Source organism: Malurus melanocephalus, unplaced genomic scaffold (genome assembly GCF_030028575.1).
Source record: "Malurus melanocephalus ecotype Western Australia unplaced genomic scaffold, MMel_1.1 scaffold_616, whole genome shotgun sequence".
Classification (NCBI taxonomy): Eukaryota; Metazoa; Chordata; class Aves; order Passeriformes; family Maluridae; genus Malurus; species Malurus melanocephalus.
This window is the reverse complement of record NW_026623848.1, coordinates 273,120-291,855: the sequence shown is the minus strand read 5'-3', so window position 1 is coordinate 291,855 and position 18,736 is coordinate 273,120. Positions and strand designations below refer to the sequence as shown.

Here is an 18,736-nt window from a genome sequence, read left to right as displayed (position 1 = left end):
CGGGAAAAGGGTTTACTCAGAACATTCCCTTCCCCTGCCACCACATTCTGTGCGACGTGAGGCCACGCAGGAGGATGAGCAGAGCCGTGGGGCGTTATCCCTGTGCTCGGGGCTGGATCCCCACCTAAAGCCAGAAATGGCTYTGCAGTGGACTCTGCCATGTGCCAAAGGAACTCAAATCTTTCCCAGCCTGGTTTTAGAGCTGCTCTGAGCCACGAGCCCCCATGGAGTGGCCTTGCTSCCTGGCCATGTTCTTACCTGGCTTTGGCTTCTCCTCTGCCCCCTCCTCCTGTCGCTGCTGGTGGATCTCCTTGTGCTGCTCCTCGATCACCGCCAGCAGCTTTGCCTGCTGATCCAGCAGCTGCTTGTGCTGCACCTGCTGCTCCTTGATCACCTGCAGCAGCACATTGTGGTCCAGCAGTTTTGCTGGCCCTGCTTCTGGAAAAGGGGAAAAAGAGAAGGGAAATAAAACCTCTGTGACCCAAARCCTTGGAAACCGTGTCTCGGAGCTGGATGGGCTGCAGGGGCTCTCCTTGGCAGAAGATCTGACTCCACAAACTCTGCCAGGAGAGAGAGAGGGAAGCTGGAAGAGGATGGGATGAGAGCARGGAACCTGCACACAAGCTCAGGCTCCAACATCCCCTTGCCAGGCAGAGGTTGGAAGGAGGAGTTCAGACTAAGGAAGGGCTTTGCTGCTCCAGCTCTGACACTCCAGGGACAGAGCAGCCAGGGCCTTGAGGGGAAGAAGCAGACAGGGCTTTTCCCTGTGACGTGCTCAGGTGTCCCCGTGTGCCCCTGCYCACGCCCCTCCCACCGTGCTGCCAGAGCGGTTTCACCCCTTCTAGTCTCCCTCTTCCCAGGGCTCTGACACCAAGGAGCAGCCGGGCTCAGGTGCCAGCATGACTCAGGTCCCTGAGCGACCCTGCCAGATGTGCCMGWGGTGGAACAGGCACTGCCTGCTGCYATGRCGACAGGGACTGTGGCCTCAAGACACCGTTCTCCCACACACAACAATCCTGGGGGATCTGGGTGCCCCTGTCCCCACATGCCCTGGGGACTCACGCTCACCCCCCAGCTTGGTCGCTGCCTTCTCCTGTTTCTCCTCGGTTTTCTGGTTCTCCAGCAGTTCCGCTCTCTCCGGGAGGGGCAGCTCCTGCTTTTCACCTGCAAAGGACGACAGAGCTTTGCTGTCAGTGCAGATGTTCCCTAAAACGCCTCCGCGTTGTCCCGGCACCGTTTGTATCCAACCCGACGGCTGCGAGGGAAGCAATAAACCCAATATTTAACAATCCCATGCCTGGTGGCAGCGAGCCAGCACTAACTACCTCGGCCAATTAACATGCAAGAACAGCTCTAACTGGCTTTTAGACGGGCACTTGGCAATGTGTTCCCTGTCAAGATCTCCCGGCTCCGTGTCCCCGGTGATTTGGGAGCCGTGCAGGAACAGCACGGCACCTGACATTTCGGCGGGGAGCGAACAACTGTTTGACAGCTCTTGCAGTAGCTGTCAAAGCCACCAGATTCCTCCTCTCCCAGCAGCTGCCGGAGGGGCTGTGCACACTCACGTGCTGCACTCGTGGAGTTAAAAGGAAGCACTGGGCTGGAGATGGGAATGACCAAATTGTCCCGTCTCCAGGGCAATTACAGGCCCAGAGGATTTCCTCACATGAGCTGCTGTGGAAGGAGCTTACCAGGCTCTGCATCCTTCTCCATGGRCTTTCCAGCCTCCTCTGCTTTCCTGGGGAGCTGGAGCTGTGATTTGTCCCGGTCAGAAGCCTCGGCAGTGTCACCATCCAGCACGGCCGCCTGTGCCTTGGATTCCAGCTTGGCTTTTCCTGGCTCCAGCTCCTTGTAGGGCGGCCTTCCATCCCGCTGCACCGCTGCCTCCGGGGCCTTCTCCACATTCGGGACAGGGCCAGCAGTCCCTCCCTGCTGCTGGTCCTCAGCAGCCACTTCCTTCCCTTGTTTTGGGCCCAGTGCCTCCTTCTGTGGCTTCAGCCCAGCCGGCTCCTCCAGCAGTCGGTCGCTGGCTCCTCCAGGAGCTGCTTTGTTCTCGCTGGATTCCTCCCGCTCCCGCCCCATGTCCACCACCACCTCGTCGTGTGGGACTGGGGGCTCGTGGCGATGAGCTTCCCCCACAGGCAGGGCAATCCCTGGGTGGACAGGCAGGGTCAGAGGCAGCGGGCTCCCAGTGCTCCCAGTACACCCAGTACACCCAGTACACTCAGCTCCATGCTGCCCTTGTCCCTCCCTCATGCAGAGTCCACGTTCCCAACGAGCCTCCAGAGCATCAAACATTAAATCACCTTCAACCCATCAATTCCACCACGGAGGCRGACTGAGGGAGAAGAGTAAGGAGCAGAGCTCAGGATCTGTATCTCAGAGTCCCACAACACACACCTCCAGCTCCCACCCTGGCTCTCACTCTCCTGGGATCATCGGTACCTTGATCAGGACGGTCCAGCTGCACTTTCTCCTCYACCTTTCCTCTCTCCTCCTCCCTCTTGGGCACCTGCATGGGCACCTTGATCTGTGGCTGCTCCATCTCCTCCTTCTCCTCTGGCACTTTGGGTTTATCACGRTCATCCTCGGGCTCCTCCACCACTGGGTTCTGCTCTGCAAACACAGGATGGGGACAGGGATAAGGTGTGGGATCCAGGAGTCGCTGTGTCCCAACCCCCTTCACCCACCCAGCCCAGCCGGGTGTCGCTCCACCCTTAGCACAGTGGGGCTGAGAGGGTTTTTGTTCCGGGGTCAGCTGATTGTTTTCCCTGAAGTTGGATTTTATGGAGCTGCCAGCAGGGATGGAGGCGGGGATGGAGCTGGGGATGGAGGCGGGGATGGAGCCGGGATGGAGATGGGATGGAGCCGGGATGGAGGCAGGGATGGAGATGGGATGGAGCTGGGGATGGAGATGGGATGGAGCCGGGATGGAGCTGGGATGGAGCTGGGGACAGAGCCGGGATGGAGCCGGGATGGAGGCGGGGATAGAGCGGGGATGGAGCAGGGATGGAGATGGGATGGAGCAGGGATGGAGATGGGATGGAGCCGGGATGGAGGCAGGGATGGAGCCGGGATGGAGGCGGGATGGAGCTGGGATGGAGCTGGGATGGAGCTGGGATGGAGTGGGGATGGAGGCGGGATGGAGCCGGGATGGAGCTGGGGATGGAGATGGGATGGAGCCAGGGATGGAGCCAGGGATAGAGCCAGGATGGAACCGGGATGGAGATGGGATGGAGTCGGGATGGAGCCAGGATGGAGGCGGGGATGGAGCCGGGATGGAGCCGGGATGGAGGCGGGATGGAGCCGGGATGGAGCCGGGATGGAGGCAGGATGGAGGCGGGATGGAGGCGGCTGCCGCTGCGAGCCAGTGCCACCAGATGGTAGCATCCCCCCGGCTCCCTGCCGCGGACCCCTGGCTCCAGCAGAGACCGAGCTGCAATCCAGCCCCGGATCCTCCTGCACTGGGACAGACCGAGTTGGGATCCAGCCCCTGAACCCCCAACAGCAGAACCTGAGCTGGGGTCCAGCCCACCCACCCCACCAACCTCTGCTGTTTGCGGTAAAACACCTCAAAACCTCCTTTATTTTTTCTTTTAGTTCCCACAGCCTTTYGGAYGCCTCTCAGAGGAGGGATGGGGGARGTTTCCTTTTCCCGMAGAAGTTTTGAGGAGGGGGATTAAACAGGGATTAATTAGGGGAAACTCCTRAGGGAGATGGGGGACTCCCCCATCTTGCCCTCAAAGAGACGGAATGTTTTCAGAAGACACATCCCAGTCAAACCAGTTGCTATATTCAGCACTGGTACAACAGCATATTCCACATGGAATCTCTGGCACATTCCATAGGATGGGAAGGGTCTTTCCACCCCCAGTGTGGCAGAAAACCCACACAGGGAGTGAACTCTTCCTTTGGAGAGCAGCAGAGAAGGAAATTGAATTGTTTCCCAGCAGTGAAGTTGTTCTGCAGATTTTTTTCCAACCAACGAACTCTTAAAAAAAAAATCTATCTTCTGTAACAAAAAAAAAAAATTCCCAACTCTTCCCCCCTTCRCCCTCCCCCGTGTGATTTCCTTTGGGGAATTAATTCTATAAACATCTTTCCATTTTCTCCTCCCCCTCCACAGGGCTGGTGCGATTTATTACGAGATGAACTCATGGGAAAGAAGGGATTGCCACAACTTCAGCTGCGTGGGCCTTGCCCGAGTTGGGGGGGAAACAAAAAAAATTCCCAAAAAATTAAGTACAAACTCCTGGCCCAGAGGGATCTGTGCCAGCAGGACCTTGAGCCTCTGCAGAAACCCGGAGTCCAGCCTGGAGCTCCACACCCAGAGGAGGGACGTGCGTGGGGCTGGCTGCCTTTCCACGTTCCTTCGCTTCGGGAATGATGGTGGGAGGGGAAAAGGACTTGGATTTTCTGAGAAACTCAAGTCTAGTACCCAAGGGTCCCCTTGTCCATTAAGGGACTTCCCAGGGTTCAGCAAGTCAGGGCAGGACACTCCTCCTTTTCAGGAAAAACTGGGCTGCAGGAACCAGTGCCCAGCCCTGGCTGGGGGCCCTGGGAAGCGGGAGGCCGAGGCCGGGGAGGGGAGCACTCGGCACGGCTGCGGATGTTCCCAGCTCAGTCCTGGACTCAATGCAASAAATTATTTACTCTGTTGGAGGAAAGTTTGTCATTAATTGGTTCGTGGAGGCGGGAGATGGCTCCGGCYGGAGAGGAYCGGAGGATCCAGAGAAGCCCAACAYGGGCAGGGCTGTTCCCATTCCCACAGCAGAGGGGAAGGAYGAGCAAGATGATGTGCGAGGGGAAATAAAGAGGGCAGGAAATACGAAGGAAGAAGGGGAGAAGCTTCCAGAACCGGAGGAGTTAAAGGCAGCAGCCCCCTGCCCAGAGCAGCAGGTGAACCCCCCGCGGGCCCAGGGCAGCCCGAGGGGCCGGGGGAGGCCCTGCTATGCTTGGGAGTGTCCCTGGCAGCTTCCACCATAAATCAGGCAGAGGCACGTTCCCCGCTYTGCAAACAATGCAGGAAAAGCCCAAAACACAAACAAAACACAAACCCAAAAGTCTCCACGCCGCAATAAGGCCAAGCTGCCTCTAAGCCGTCATTAGCTCAGCGGGAGACAAAATTAAGTTCATCATCAGGGCGTGAATTAACAACCTCTCAGGCTGCCTGGAAATCCATCCGGGGCTCCGGGTGCTTTGCAGGGAACGGTTTTGCTCAGGCTCTGCCTGTCTTSTTGCCCTCCAGGTCCCTTTGGAGCRTCTTCCAGTAACGCTGCGCCTCGTCATGTTTTATGAGCGGCCTTGGACTTTACAGGCAAGGCCTGAGAGGCTGTAAAAGCTTTTTGGCTCCCAAGGAGAGGCCGGGGCGTGAGGCAGCACCGGGAGGGTTCGCTCTGACCCCCCGGCTCTCCAGCAGCTCTGCTCGCACGAGGGGAAGCYGGGGCGTCCTGCAGCTGATTTGTGTGTGTGCGTGCCTGGGTGTGTTGTGGTTTGCCAACAGCCTCTCCAGGCTGCCATAAAATTTCATGATTAGCAACCTAAAAGCTTCCCTTCTCCCCCTGCTCCTGGTTCRGATCGTTGCAATGGTCCCAGGCAGGCACTAAATCCCTCCTCACATGCTTTTCYAGCCTCTTGGAGCCGAAATGTGCCCCCAYTCCTGGGCAGAGGCAGYGGGATGGGCTCTGCTGTGCTTGCCYCCAGTCTGGGGGAGCTTTAGGGACAGCACAGGGAGCTTTGGGACACGCCACCCACCCCRGAGCATCACCCCAGGGCTGACCAGGGACACGGGACACGCTCGTGCCAGCCCAGCTCCACATCTGCTTAAACTCCTTCATCGCACGATATGGAGCAAGATCCAGGAGCTCGTGCCAAGGAAAACTGAGCCCAACAAGCAGGGCAGAGGGTTGGGGGCAAACGCTGCCCTGGGACGTGCCGAGCAGCCCCCACCCAGGGCAGGGCAGGGACAGACCCTCCCCGGGGAGCCCCCGGCCCAGCTGYGCCTCCRGGAGCCCTCCCTCCCCCCGGAACGGGTCCAGATTTCACAAGGTTATGGAATGGCATCCCTGAAATTAGTTCACAGTTGTCTCCTGACGCACCAGCAGTAAAAACCAACCCAAATTACCAGAGGCTGCTGGTTCCTTTTCTGTGTCACAGGCACTATTAAAAGCTCACTCGCACAAAGCACCAGGGAGAGCCGCTGCGGAGCCAAGCTGTTCCTGCAGCTAAGCAGGATGCAGGAGCCACGTTCCACACATCTCAGGGGCTGCTCCAACTGGGAATGCCGGCAGGGACACAGCCTGGCTCGGGCAGGTTGGTTTTTGGATGGCAAGCACATTGATTGAGGGATGTAAAATGCATCTACACTCCAAACAACCTCAAATTTTGCCCCGATCCACATGACATAACCCCAATCCACAGGACAGCGGGATGGCCAGAGCGAGGTGCCCAGCACACCAGGAAAAGGGCTCTTGCACAAGGAGCCTGAATCAGGGCTTTGTTACCCAACATTGCACAATGCCAGGGAGAAGACGAAGCAGCAACGATCAAGTAAGGAGCTGAAAAATATTACAAAATCTTAATCCCCCCGAGACCCTCGAGGGTGCTTTAAATACGGAGAGAAATTGCCTAATTAGCTTTTTTCTTTTTTTTTTTTTTTAAATGGATAATTGCCTTCCTGAGCTTTCAGAGGCAGCTTAGCAACCTTTTAACGGAGGCGCAGCCGCGGCAGGACGGGGCTGGAAGGGGTTTTATCCCTTTCCCGAAGAGCTGCTGACAGTAAAACCTCCAGCACCACAGGCTGGGGCTGTAATGGGCACTGGGGTGTCGTTAGGAAAAACACGATTCCGAGGCCGCTGGTCAATACGTGTTCACATAAAAGGCCAATGTTCTAATATTCATAATCCCCGGGCCCACGGGGCAGGGCTTTAATGAAAGTCTCTCCAGTTCTGGGCTCCGCAACATCAAAGAGGCCAATAAAACTCCTCTCACACGCTGACAGGCAGGAGGCAGGCGGGGAAGGCAGAGCTGGGGAAAGGCCCTGAGGTTTGCCTTGCATGGGGCAGCACGGGAAAGGGCACGGAGCAGCCAGAGGCACCTGTGCCTGGGAGAAGGATTCTGGAGGCAGCATCCACCCCGGAGAGGAGCCTGGAGCAGCACCCTGCAGCCAGGGAAGGGCATGAGGCATCCAGCACCCAGCAGAGTGCCCAGGGAGCAGCCTGAGATCATACCCAAGCCCCGGAGCAGAACAGAGCCCATCCGGAGGGCACCCAGGTGCCGGGGGCAGCCCAGCCCGCATCCTGCGCCCCTGGAACCACAGGATGCAGCTGCTGCTCCAGGCGCCGGCTCCGCTCTGCAAAACAAGGCGGGTGAGGACGAGGGGGAGCCGCGGGGGGGATGAAGGGCACCATTTAAYGCCTCTCATTGCTAGTCAAGCCGACATCCTGCAGAGGCACAGCGAGGCACAGATCCAAGGAATCGCAGMGCCGGCTCTCCCGGGGCAGCCCCACGTCCACCCTACCGGTCTTCATCGCCCTTTTCTGCCGGCTCCATCTCCGTTCCTGCTCCCCAGGATGGAGCCCCACTGCCAAAGGGACCTCAGGGGACAGCTGAGCTTTTCCCTGGAGCAGCCCCTCCCTGGGAAGTTTATGACCCGGGAGCACTAAACCCGCCTTCCTCCCGGGTGGGATTATTTCATCCAGCAGCACTCRGAGCTGCTCTGGCTGGCTCTGGGATTGCTCGGATGATCAGAGCCTGGCATCCCGCTCTGCCACCCCGAAGATTCAGCAAACTCCAGCGGACACCGTGCTTTATGGGATTTTTTATTTTCCCAGTCAGAACACGTGTCATTAGTGATTCCTCCTGAAAGGAGCAGCTGTTCTTTGGCCATTACTGCTCCAAAATTAACCAAGATGGAAGAATTCAATCRCATCCCTCCTCCCGGCCCTGCTGAGGGCTCCATTAAGGGATTGGGAGCCTCTTTTGCTCGGAGTTCASCGGCATCTGCGTGCCTGGGAAGGCACACGCAACCTTGAGTAAGCCACGAGCAAACCACAAGTAAACTCCACCACGGAGCAAGCCCAGAGTGAATGTTATCGGCAGCAGCACCGGTGTGGGAGACACTCCAAGCTGCCGGGCAGGAACCYGGCCAAGAACCAGGAGGGAGGATAATCTCCAGAAGAGCCAGCCCCTTTCTCCCTTCCGCTCTCAATCTCCGTGAGGATATTTCAAGGCCTCCCAAAGAACAAAAAAAAAACCAAAAAAAAAAAACCCCGCAGGAGCAGAAGGAAACAAAAGTGAAGCGAAGGAACAGGACGCGGCAGGGCCGAGGGGTCAGGAGGCACCTGCACACCACGGCCTCGCTCCGGAGCAGCTGGGAAAGGGAGGAGAGGCCRTAATTCCATCAGCAGCCCCAGCAAACAAATAATAAATAACAGGAACCAGTAAACAAAGCTGAGGCATAATCACAGGCTTTGTCAGGGTGAAAGCAGAGGCCAAATTTATATCCTCGGCACCAAAAAAAGAGGCAGTTCCCATAAATTTCGGTACCTTTGAGGGTGATGGATGGCTGGTCCTTGGGCTGGCAGAGGGGGAGGACAGCCCTGCTGGGCCAGGTGGGTGCTGTGCTCATCCCAAACAGGAATCCCTGCTCCCCACCTTTCTCTTCCCAAATAAACAACTCCCACAAAGTACCATTGGAGGTCACAGTGGGCTTTTCCAGCAGGCAAAAGCATAGCTTTTCATGGGAAAAGGCCACAGGAAGTTGTGAAGATGCACAGAGCTGCCTGGAAATGACCCTGCTTCCGCCACACTTAAAAAAAAACAACCTCTTTTCCTTCTTTTTAAGAGGTGAAGATGGGAATAGGGGTGGGAAATCCAACTGCTGCAAGCACCTACCTGGAAGTTTAACCAAATCCTGGTCAATTCTGTTCTCCTCTCTGTCCAGGTGCTCCAAGCCCACTGCTTCTGTCTTCACAGGGGTGTCCTCGGTGGCAGACAGGGTGGTGTAGGTGCTGATCACCAGCATTCCCAGCCCAATCCACAGGATAATCTGCACAAAGTGCCAGAGGGACAGTTAGAACAGGAAAACCAAGGGGACTGCTCCCCACAACATTCCCACACTGCCTCCATGAAATTCCAAGCTCAGCACAGTAATACATGCCAGAGAGAGGAGAGAAATGTCAGAGAGAAACAGGAAAACCAGCTGCTCCTGGCTGAGGTTCGTATTTGGGTGCAGAGCCATGGGAATGGGAATTCTGGAGGCTGGAWGCTGTTAAAAAGGTGGCTCCTGCAYTGGAAGGGCTCAAAAGTGAGTGGACAGGACACAGGGATAGGAAAAGGCATGTGACACACAAATCCCACTGCTAAGATTCATTCCCTGGTATTCCCARCATGAGAATTCCACAAAATCGGGTCTGGCTGAGCACAGAGGAGCCCAGCCTGGTTACAGCCCCCAAAGATTCCAGGAAGCTGCATAAAAATCCTTGGGTCTGAAGGCAAGAGTAACATGTCCACACACAGGTCCTGCTCCAGGGCTCAAGAAGCTGCTGAGAAGTGACTCYCTGATTTCCAGAAAGCTAGGATCAAACAGGATAAAAATAGAAGTATGGAATCTAGATCCTGTGAAGGGAAGGGCTCTTGGAATTTCTCTACCTCAAAAAGGAGAAAGTGATGAGCAGCAAAAGAATTTTTACAGCTTGTTATGTGATGACAAATTGATCTAAAAGGATCTAATGCCACATGAGTCATAGGAAGGGTTGGGTGGCACTTGGAGCAACCCTGGCCAYGGCAGGAGGTGGAACTGGATARGCTTTAAGGTCCCTCCCAGCCMAAATCATGATCCYATGAACTYRTCCTCTTYCCCCCAAATCCTCATCGTGCAGCATTTACATCCCAATTCACARAAAGCACAACAAGAAGCATCTTCTCAGCATGGGGAAAACCAGGAATGGCCACAGGGAGCACTGGAAGCTGCCAGAAAACTGCAAATCAAGGGGAGAGGTGAAATTGGAAGGAGGAATTAAAACATTGGCACTTCCAGAGAGGGAGGAGGGGCTGATGCTTTCCTCACTGCCCTGTGCTGAGGGAGATCGCCCAGAAACACAGAGCAGAGTGGTCAGAGCCGGGCCCAGGAGACCCCCGAGGGCCCATTCCCAGCACACCCCGCAGACAGCCCGACGCCTTCGCAAGGAAAAGGCTGGCGGGACGTGGAGCAGCTCTGGAGCAGGGGCAGCGTGGCCAGGGAGCAAAGGCCAGACCTTAGAGCTGCTGCAGAGGAAACAGGAGCAGAATGTGCTGCCTGCCTTGCCCGGGGTGCACAAAGAGCAGATATCCTGCCATCCACCCCCCCGGGCAAACGCCGAGTCAGCAGGTCCTGCACTGCTGCCCTGGGCTCGAGCTGCTCCACTTCCTCCCCTCCCACAATCCACAGCCCCGGCACAAATGCATTTTGTGCCTGGGAGGCTGTTCTGGCACCTTCCAGAAACAACAGCAGAGAGGAAGAGCGTTTCCACAAAGAGGATCTATTCTGGTGCCACAGGAACCAGGAGCAACGTGGGAGAGGAGGGAACTGTAGGAAATGGCTGAAAATATTAAATGCTTTAAAAGGATTTTTGTTGTTTCTTATCTTAGTGGGGAACCAGGGGCTCAAATGCCTCGGATTGAAACCCCTTTGATTGCTGCACATTTGGAGTTCAGCTGCGAGCTCCCGGAGCAGCGGGTACGGGCACACGTGGCAGTTGGAGACAGGCTGGGCTGCCCTGAGCCGCCCCCAGCACCCCCTCCCCAACTGGAGACCAGGATAAAGAGGTCCACCATTTGGTTTAATCCCATGGAGATGCTGATGGCATGGAAAAGCAGGCGGTTGGTGCTCAGGGGACCACCAAGGCAATCGAAGGAATGGGAATGAGGACTGCAAGGACTTGGGGGCTCAAGGAACCCAACCAGGCAGAAAAGAACCCCCAGAGCATGCAGAGACCTGGAGCAAGGGGAGGCTCAGCACCACAGGGCACTTCAGAGCCATTGCCTGGTGCCACGGCAATGATCTCCCCCAGACCCTGATTGCAGACCCTTCTCCAGAAGTCTCTCTCAGCACAGACATGGCCAGAGGCTGTGGAGAGCTCTGGGGCAGCTCAGCACGGCCAGGACCTGTCTCCCGGGAGCCACGCTCTGAGCACGGACGGGAATTCACCAGAGGAAGTTTACGTGGCCATTTCCTCGGCCGGTCACGCTCCCTCGGCCCTCCTTCCTCCCAGAAGATGATGACTCCAGCCCTGCACAGCAGAGCCATTAGCTCAGCCCTTCTCCTGCAGCCACGGGAAGCAAACACGCTGCATTTGTGTGGATGACGTGACGCCATCCTCATCCTCCTGGACACGGAGCGTTCCGAGGGACAGAGTCATGGTGAAGGAATGCAGAGCCCCGCTCAGCACCAGCTCCCTCCTCGGAGATGCTGTGTTTGGGGGGCTGTACCCCTGGATGTGCTGTGCTGGTGGAAAAGCTGTTCTGGCCCCTGCGCTGCCAGGGAAGGACAGAGGGAATCTCTTTTCCACCCGCACAGGAGCGAGCTGAGGGGTCACGTCCTGACCTCCGGCAGCTCCTCTTCCCCAGCTGGGACAGCAGCAACTGYGGCCTCCCTAGGAGGGGCCTCTCGGACAAGCTTGTGTCAACACTGGAAGGCAACACCTTCCTGTTGGCAGCTCCACACTCTGCTCACAGCCCCCYGCACGCCCTTTGGCGGCTCTGCCAAAGCCGGGGCTCCCGGGGAGCAGCGGGACACGGACCTTTACAGGAACAGATGCTTAACCACAAGAAAGGGAACACTCTCCCTGCTTCACTCACAGCGCTGTGTGCCTGACTCTGGGCTTTTAAACTGCTCTGGGACCTGCCTTTCCAACCCAACCCTTCCAACCAGGGCACTCCCACCCCAGCTCGGCTGAGCAGCGGCTCCAACCATTCATTTTTCCCCAGCAGAACCTCTTTGCCGGCCAGCAAACATCTGTCCAGTTCCCTCCCCCTCCTCAAACCCTCTTCACTACTTCCAGTGCAAAATCCCTGTTTCATAGCCTCAGTTTGCACCATTTCCTATAAAAACCTGCCCTTCCATGTCAGCACCTGCCCGACACCGGACGCTGCTGGGTGCCAGAGTGGCCCGATAAAAGCAGCCAGTTCTCAGCAGCACAAGAGCCAAGATAACCCAGAGAAGTGCAAAAGCTGGCGCTGAGGTCTGCTGCTCTGAAGAGGCCAAAGCTGATGGAGGAAGGAGGAAGAACATCCATGAAGATTGTTTGGACAGGGACAGGCAGGGAAGGACAGCTGTGCCCAGGGCTGGCTCCTCTCCCCCCACCCAGCACCTTCCTTAGGAGCAGACTTTGATGGAGTGGAGCACCTGATCAAAGGAGAGCAGGAATGAAGGAGGAGACCAAAGACAGAGCTCCAGGGAAAGAATAAATGAGCCTTTGCAAAGAGCTGGAGGGAGAAGGAGAGGATGGGCTGTGGGGGCAGGGAGGTGCTGAGCAGCCCGGCTCAGGCTCCGGCGGGCAGGTGTGTCCTTGCTCCGAGCAGGAATGCAAACCTGACAGGCAATGGATCACTCAGGGAAAGCTGGACAGCTCGCTGCCAGCCCCTCCAGAGGTAACCCGGGGCCTGATGCTTTAGATAAGCCCTTCCTCCTTTGTGGGGATTTCTGCAGGACAAACATCTCCCTCAGCCTCGTGACCACGTTTGGGGTCAGGCATTGTGAGGCCCCAGTGTCCCACCCCAAGCAGCCAGGCTGAGAGCTCAGCCTGTCCTGAGTGCAGCCTCGAGGCACTGCAGGGAAACACTCGGGCTCAGCTGGAATAGAAAGCAATTCTTGAAAGTGCTCTTTGTTTCCCTGAAAAACCCAGGCTGGCATTCAGACTCCTGCTCAGGGTTTCACTCAAAGAAGTTCGGAGCTAAGTGTCAGAATTCAGAGTGAAAGCTGGAAAGTTGGACTATTTCCTTGTGTCAGGGAAAGCACAGGGAAGAAAAAAAACACACCCTGCTTAAAAAATTCACATAGGTTTGCAAAGCCACAAGTCATTAAGCACAGAACAAGCCACCAGTTCTGCGGGCCCCACAAAAACGTGCTGCTCACCCCTGCTGACTCCGCACTGTGCCCAAAACCTTATTCCCAGCCCAGCACTGTCCTGATTGAGAATTTTAGGATAGAGGCCAGTGAAAAAGGCAGTGGATTAAATGATTGTTAGAAAAAAATCCCAAAACCTGTTAATTTCAGCCCACGGTATTTGCAGGAGCAGAGAGATCAAGCCCAGCAAAGAGCCACTTTGTTTCAGTCCCYGAGGAGGCCAATTCAGACTGGAGCAAAAGGTGAAGTTAAACTTCCAACAGCCTGTGAACGACCCCAATCCCTTAGAAAATCAACTCCTGAAGCAACACCTCTATGTGTGTGTTCCCTTTTACTATTATTTTGGTTGAGGGCAGAAAGCTGAGGGTCGGCAGCACAAACCACATCGTGGAGCCCTGTTTGTTTTACCCAGCCCGGGCAGGTCGGGATGTGAGGCTTTAAGGTTTTACAGGCTGCCTGGATTTCCTGTTCTGAGGATCCAAAACCTGAATTCCACCAGGAGGAGAACTGGAAGCAGCGTTTTTTGCATGGAATTGCTGTTTCACTTGSTGCTGGAGGGACAAAAAGAGCTTGGGCCAGCACCTCTGCCACTGTCTGTGTCCCTAAATGATGGACACCCACCCAGAACAGCTCCCACCTGTACTGGGCAGACTGGAGGGGGAGGCTSGAGGAGGTGCTGAGCAGTTTCTCTGCTGCAGCCAAATGAAGCACGTTCCCAGGCTCTGCAGAGGGCTCAGGGGGATGTCAAGCAGCATCAGCACTGACCTGTGAACAAAGCGCATTCTTGTGGATCTTCTTGTAAATAAGAGCTGGGCAGATGAAACAAATGAGGCTTCCCATGGTCGCACCTGTCAGGCCCAGGACTGTTTCCACTGGGGAAGAAGAGGAAAAGTCAGMAAAGGTCTTTACCAGGAGTGCCAGAGCAGCAGCACGGGACGGCTGCCAGAGCCCCTGGGCAGGATGGGGTGCGAGTCTGATCACCCCAGCCAGGAAAACAAATACCAGAGACCAGAGAAAGCAGYCAGCCCTTGTTCCCAGCTCCTCACTCACCATTTGGGATCATGATGCCTCCGACCATGGTTCCAAACACAACAGCCAAYGTCAGGGCTTTGAAGCGGAGCGGGGGCATGTAGCCCCCGGCAGCGAAGGTGCCGTCCTTCTGCTGGGAGGGGAGGGGTGCAGAGGGAGAGGAGTTTAGCTCCTGCATCACAGTCCCCAGCCCCTCAGCACTCCCTCAGCAATGCTCCCAGCAGCTCCAGCCCACCCCTAATGTGATCCCCTCAGCTGTGCCCCTGTTCCTGTGCAGGGACTCAGAGAGCAGCCCAAGGCCCAGGGCAAGAGGGAGAAATCACAGAGCTCTGGCTTTGCTAGGGAGAGATGTTCCCCAACAGCTCCAGGAGCAGAACCTTTCCCACCACGCTACGCCCCAGGAGCAGCTCCTCCAACAGGGAGGACACCCCAGGGAGGTGGCAGGGGAGGGTGGGCACCGCTGGGCAGCTGCTGGAGGAATTCCAGAGGCCCTCTGCCTCYCATCCCATCTCATCCCAYCCCYYGAGTGGGAAGTGTGGAAGGCAGTGTGCCCTGCAGACCCGGTGGGTCCCRGCTCTGCTGCTGCACAGACGGCAGAGGAAGCCAAAGTGACACCTTCAGAGCCCAGCCAGGCACGAGCTGAGCCCAGGCGAGATCCAAAGCGTTCCCAAGTGTTTCCAGCGCTTCCTCCTCTGCACCCTCTGGCTCTCACCGACTGTCTGCCCCCATCCTCAGGCCCTCCCGACGTGAGAAAAGAGCCGGGGGCTTCTCACAGGCAGAAGTGGCARGATTTAGAGCTATAAATTGCTCAAGTTTTATTTCCTGCCTAAGAGGTTTCTATTTATGSGGATACACAAAGGCCTCAGAACATTCCCACAATCTCTTACTGTTATTTGCTGAATCCCATCGGCGCGCTCCGTGCGCACAATGCACAGAGGAGAACACGCCACTGCCACAAGGGACTCACAGTCTCCARCACACAGACCAGCCTCAGTCACAAAGGCTGGCTGAGGAGCTGGCCCTGGGAAAGGTGGAACGTGTGGGAGAGGGCTGGATCCCATATCCCATATCCCAGCGCCCGCCCCCGCACCGAGGCGCTGGGGGAAGGGGACATCTGAACCCCGAGGGGAAAGGGCTGCTCCAGGGCTGCTGACAAAGGTGCTGGGTGAGAATGAGGGAGTGGGAGGGAGCAGGCACACATGGAAGCAAGAAGAAATGAGGCTGGGCTGGGCTCCGAGGCCGGGAACGGGAGCTTGAGCTCAATGAGCTGGCCGGCAAAAGGACGGCAGCTGGAGCAGCAGGAAATGAGGAGGCTCCACTGCTTCCAAAAGCACATTTCTCCTCTTTGTGAGGGGAAGAACCAGCTCGGCTCTGTGTAACATATCTGTGCCAGAGCTGGAATCCCCAGCAGAGCAGGGAGCAGCAGGGATTAAGACAGGGAACTGCGGTCCTTCAGCCCACGGAATTCCTCTGTGGAGAGGACACGACCCTCCAAGTCCCAGGGATTAACCATTGTGCAGAGCARGATTTAGAAATGGCCACGGGTTCCTGCTGCCCTGACACCACACCCTGGGCACTGAGGATTTTATGGGAGTTAAGGGTTTGTACCTCTGGATAGCGAGTACCTGCCACATGCCATTATCACCAGAGCTTCATGGAACCGAGGCGCGCTTGGGGCCCAGTCAAAGACCAAAGAGCCACAAAAACTCTTCAAAAATCAAGCTGACACCAAGGCAGCCCCAGGATCTTACCTGCTGCTCAAAGAGCAGGGTGTTGAGTGCCTGTCTGCACGGCAGGATCATCATYGGGAACCCCACTGCCACCGACATCATGAATCCCACTCGGATCATCTCCGTCACCAGGTTGGAAGGGAAGTTCATCAGGACATTCCCAGCAATGGCTTCGGTGTAACTCACGTAGCCAAAGAAGCCCACCTGGGGAGGGGAGCAGGGCTGGACTCAGCACTTCACAATTCCCACCTCACAGAGGGGACAGGACGGTGACCTCTCGTTGGAGCAGCCAAGTGGGGTAACTTCCACAGGCGACCTGCCAGCAGCCCCAGCACCCYAAAACCTGAGCCAGCTCATTCATCAAGAGTGGGAGCTGCCTAAAAGCCAGTTTCTCACCAAATCCTGTGGTTTTTCCTGGAGGACACACTCTGCTTSCTGCCAGGCCCATGGATTGTCACTGTCACAATTCCCTGCAGCAGCATGGCTCACAGGCCGAGGCTCTCCTCAGGAATTATTAACCCAGTTTTATTAACTGCTGCCTTATGAGGCATAACTTCCTTCACAACAGGCTGGAAAAAGCTCTCCCAAACTCTGGGCAGCAGCCCCAGCTCCAGGCTGGGCCCAGAAAAAGCTGGGTCTCCATTCTGCCTCCATCCAAGGAAACATCCTRCTCTGAAAATGTGCACTCTCCCAATGCCCCCGTGCTCTTGGGTTCATCACCTCCCACCTAACCCTGCTTTCAGCACGACGACYTATCTGTCAGAACAAATACAGATAAGCAGAAACCAGCCCCAGCTGKAGATAAATCCTCATCCCTGTGGCCCCTCCAGATTTCTGGCAAGGGAAGAGAAGGGGAAGTTCCTACCGTGATGTAAAAGGTGGTGACCACGTTTAGGGAAGAAGCAAATATGGAGCTCATAATTTTGACAGACGGCTCATCCAAGCTGTCGTAAGTAGGCAAGACCTGACTGTAAAAAGGGTAAAATATTTAAGGAAACCTGCAGAAAACAAGAGAAAACCCCCAATCCCAGCCCGTTCTCTGCCCCAGCCCAGCAGCAACGAATCCCTGACACCTTCCCCCTCCGGAGCATAAACACCCGCTGCTATTCCACAATTTATACTKCTAATGCCAAGAGATTTCAGAACACTCATAACTTTTAAGTGTTGCAAAAATATTCCTKCTCTCCCCACCCCACCACGTGGAGCGAAACGTGTGATGTAAACATTCGGGTTCAGAAAGGGTTGCAAAATGAATGACCGTTTGTTCCCGGGGCYGCGGGTGGCTCCACGCCAGCCCCAGCGCCGGAGATTATTGTTCTTGGAGCTCTCCGTGCTGATAATTAAAGCAACACAGTGTTTACAGAGGAGAAGCGGGAAGAAGGTTGGAGCATCCCACTGTCTGAAGGAAAAGTTAAACAAACAAATGGGAGCGCAGCGCCTGCCCTACTTCAGCTCACTTCATAGAAAGCCGGGAGCGCCAATTCCCYGGGATTTGGGGTTTTACAGCCTTGGAGAGCGTGGGGAATGTCCTTTCTGACATCAGGTGCATGTTTCAGCAGCTCATTAACCTCTTGTTASTTTAATTCTGGTGGCTACATCCTGGGATCATGCTATGGGAGAGAARTGGGGGAGTGTGCAGGGAGATGGGAAGGGGTATCCCCAGCTCCAGTGGGAACGAAGCCATTCCCAGGAATTGTGTCAGGCTRAAGCCAAGCACAAAGATCCTTAACCCTTAATTCCTGAATGTCAAAGGAGGCCGAGCACACTTCTGTCAGCTGCAGGACACTCAAGGCAGACAGCAAGGCCAGCTTCCCTGGGAGCCTCTCCATTTGGGATTCCCTCTGGGAGTGAGGAGACTGACTTCTTTGGGAGTTTATCCTTTTGGGATTCCTCTCTGRGAGTGAGGAGACTGACTTCCTTGGGAGTTTATCCTTTTGGGATTCCTCCCTGGGAATTTCTCCCTTTGGGATTCATCTCTGGGAATGAGGAGACTGGCTTCCCAAAGTGCTCCATTTGGGATTCCTCCCTACGAGAAAAGGGGCTGGCTTCCGTGGGAATCTCCTCATTTGGGATTCCTCCCTGCGAGAAAAGGGACTGGCTTCCCCGGGAATCTCCTCATTTGGGATTCCTCCCTGCGAGAAAAGGGACAGGCTTCCCCAGGAATCTCTTCATTTGGGGTTTCTCCCTACCCTCTTCACAGCCACCTCCATTAGATCAACCAACCACATCCCGGCCTTCAGCCTTCAAGGGAAGGCTTCAAGTCCACATTTGGAGAGGAAAAAAGAKGATAGAAAGAAATATTGCCTGGGCWGGGGAGAGTGTATTTTCCTGATGTTTGGAAAAAACACACAGCTTTAGGTTGGGTTTGGCCAAAGTGCTGCCAAAGAGCTCATATTTAGGTGCACACATAGGGATTCAGACCAAACCATTCCCCTGCATTTCCAGCTCCCAGGAAAATTGTGCTGGGTACAACGTGGCTTCCATAAGGAAAAAAAAAATAAAAAGGATTTGTTAACAAGGTAAAGCTGCAAGAGAACACAATTCCCTTCGCCAGTTGTAATGGAGACATTAAACAGCAAGCTGGAGCGTGCCGGGGTAGGATCTGAGCTGCCAAGAGAGCCAGTAAGTGGGAAATGATGATTTGGATCTTGGAGTGGGTGTAAACACAGCAGTCTGAGCAAATTTTATCTGTCACATTCATTTACTGTTGGCACGAGACCCATTTGCTGGAACTACAGGGGGAAAGCCCAGCTCTGCCAGGCTTCCAGAGGAGGATGGTCCTTCCAGAGGAGGCCAGTCCTTCCTGTGTCCAGAGCTGGATTTACCCTGGTTAGAGCTGTCATGGTTCTGGCCAGACAGGTACAGCTCACGT

General features: G+C 55.8%; 1 protein-coding gene across 1 annotated transcript in view; it reads right to left on the bottom strand.

Moving 5' to 3' along the window:
- The window catches only part of SLC38A10 (solute carrier family 38 member 10), a 29,187-nt gene that overhangs the window by 1,773 nt on the left and 8,678 nt on the right, over window positions 1–18,736 (bottom strand). The window contains exons 7-15 of the mRNA XM_057383214.1: window positions 16,730–16,832; window positions 15,886–16,068; window positions 14,156–14,264; window positions 13,871–13,977; window positions 8,896–9,049; window positions 2,446–2,616; window positions 1,692–2,153; window positions 1,069–1,164; window positions 259–438 (exon numbers count right to left, since the gene is read on the bottom strand). Of these exons, the coding sequence (XP_057239197.1) occupies window positions 259–438; window positions 1,069–1,164; window positions 1,692–2,153; window positions 2,446–2,616; window positions 8,896–9,049; window positions 13,871–13,977; window positions 14,156–14,264; window positions 15,886–16,068; window positions 16,730–16,832 (1,565 nt within the window). The remainder of the gene's footprint in view (window positions 1–258; window positions 439–1,068; window positions 1,165–1,691; window positions 2,154–2,445; window positions 2,617–8,895; window positions 9,050–13,870; window positions 13,978–14,155; window positions 14,265–15,885; window positions 16,069–16,729; window positions 16,833–18,736) is intronic.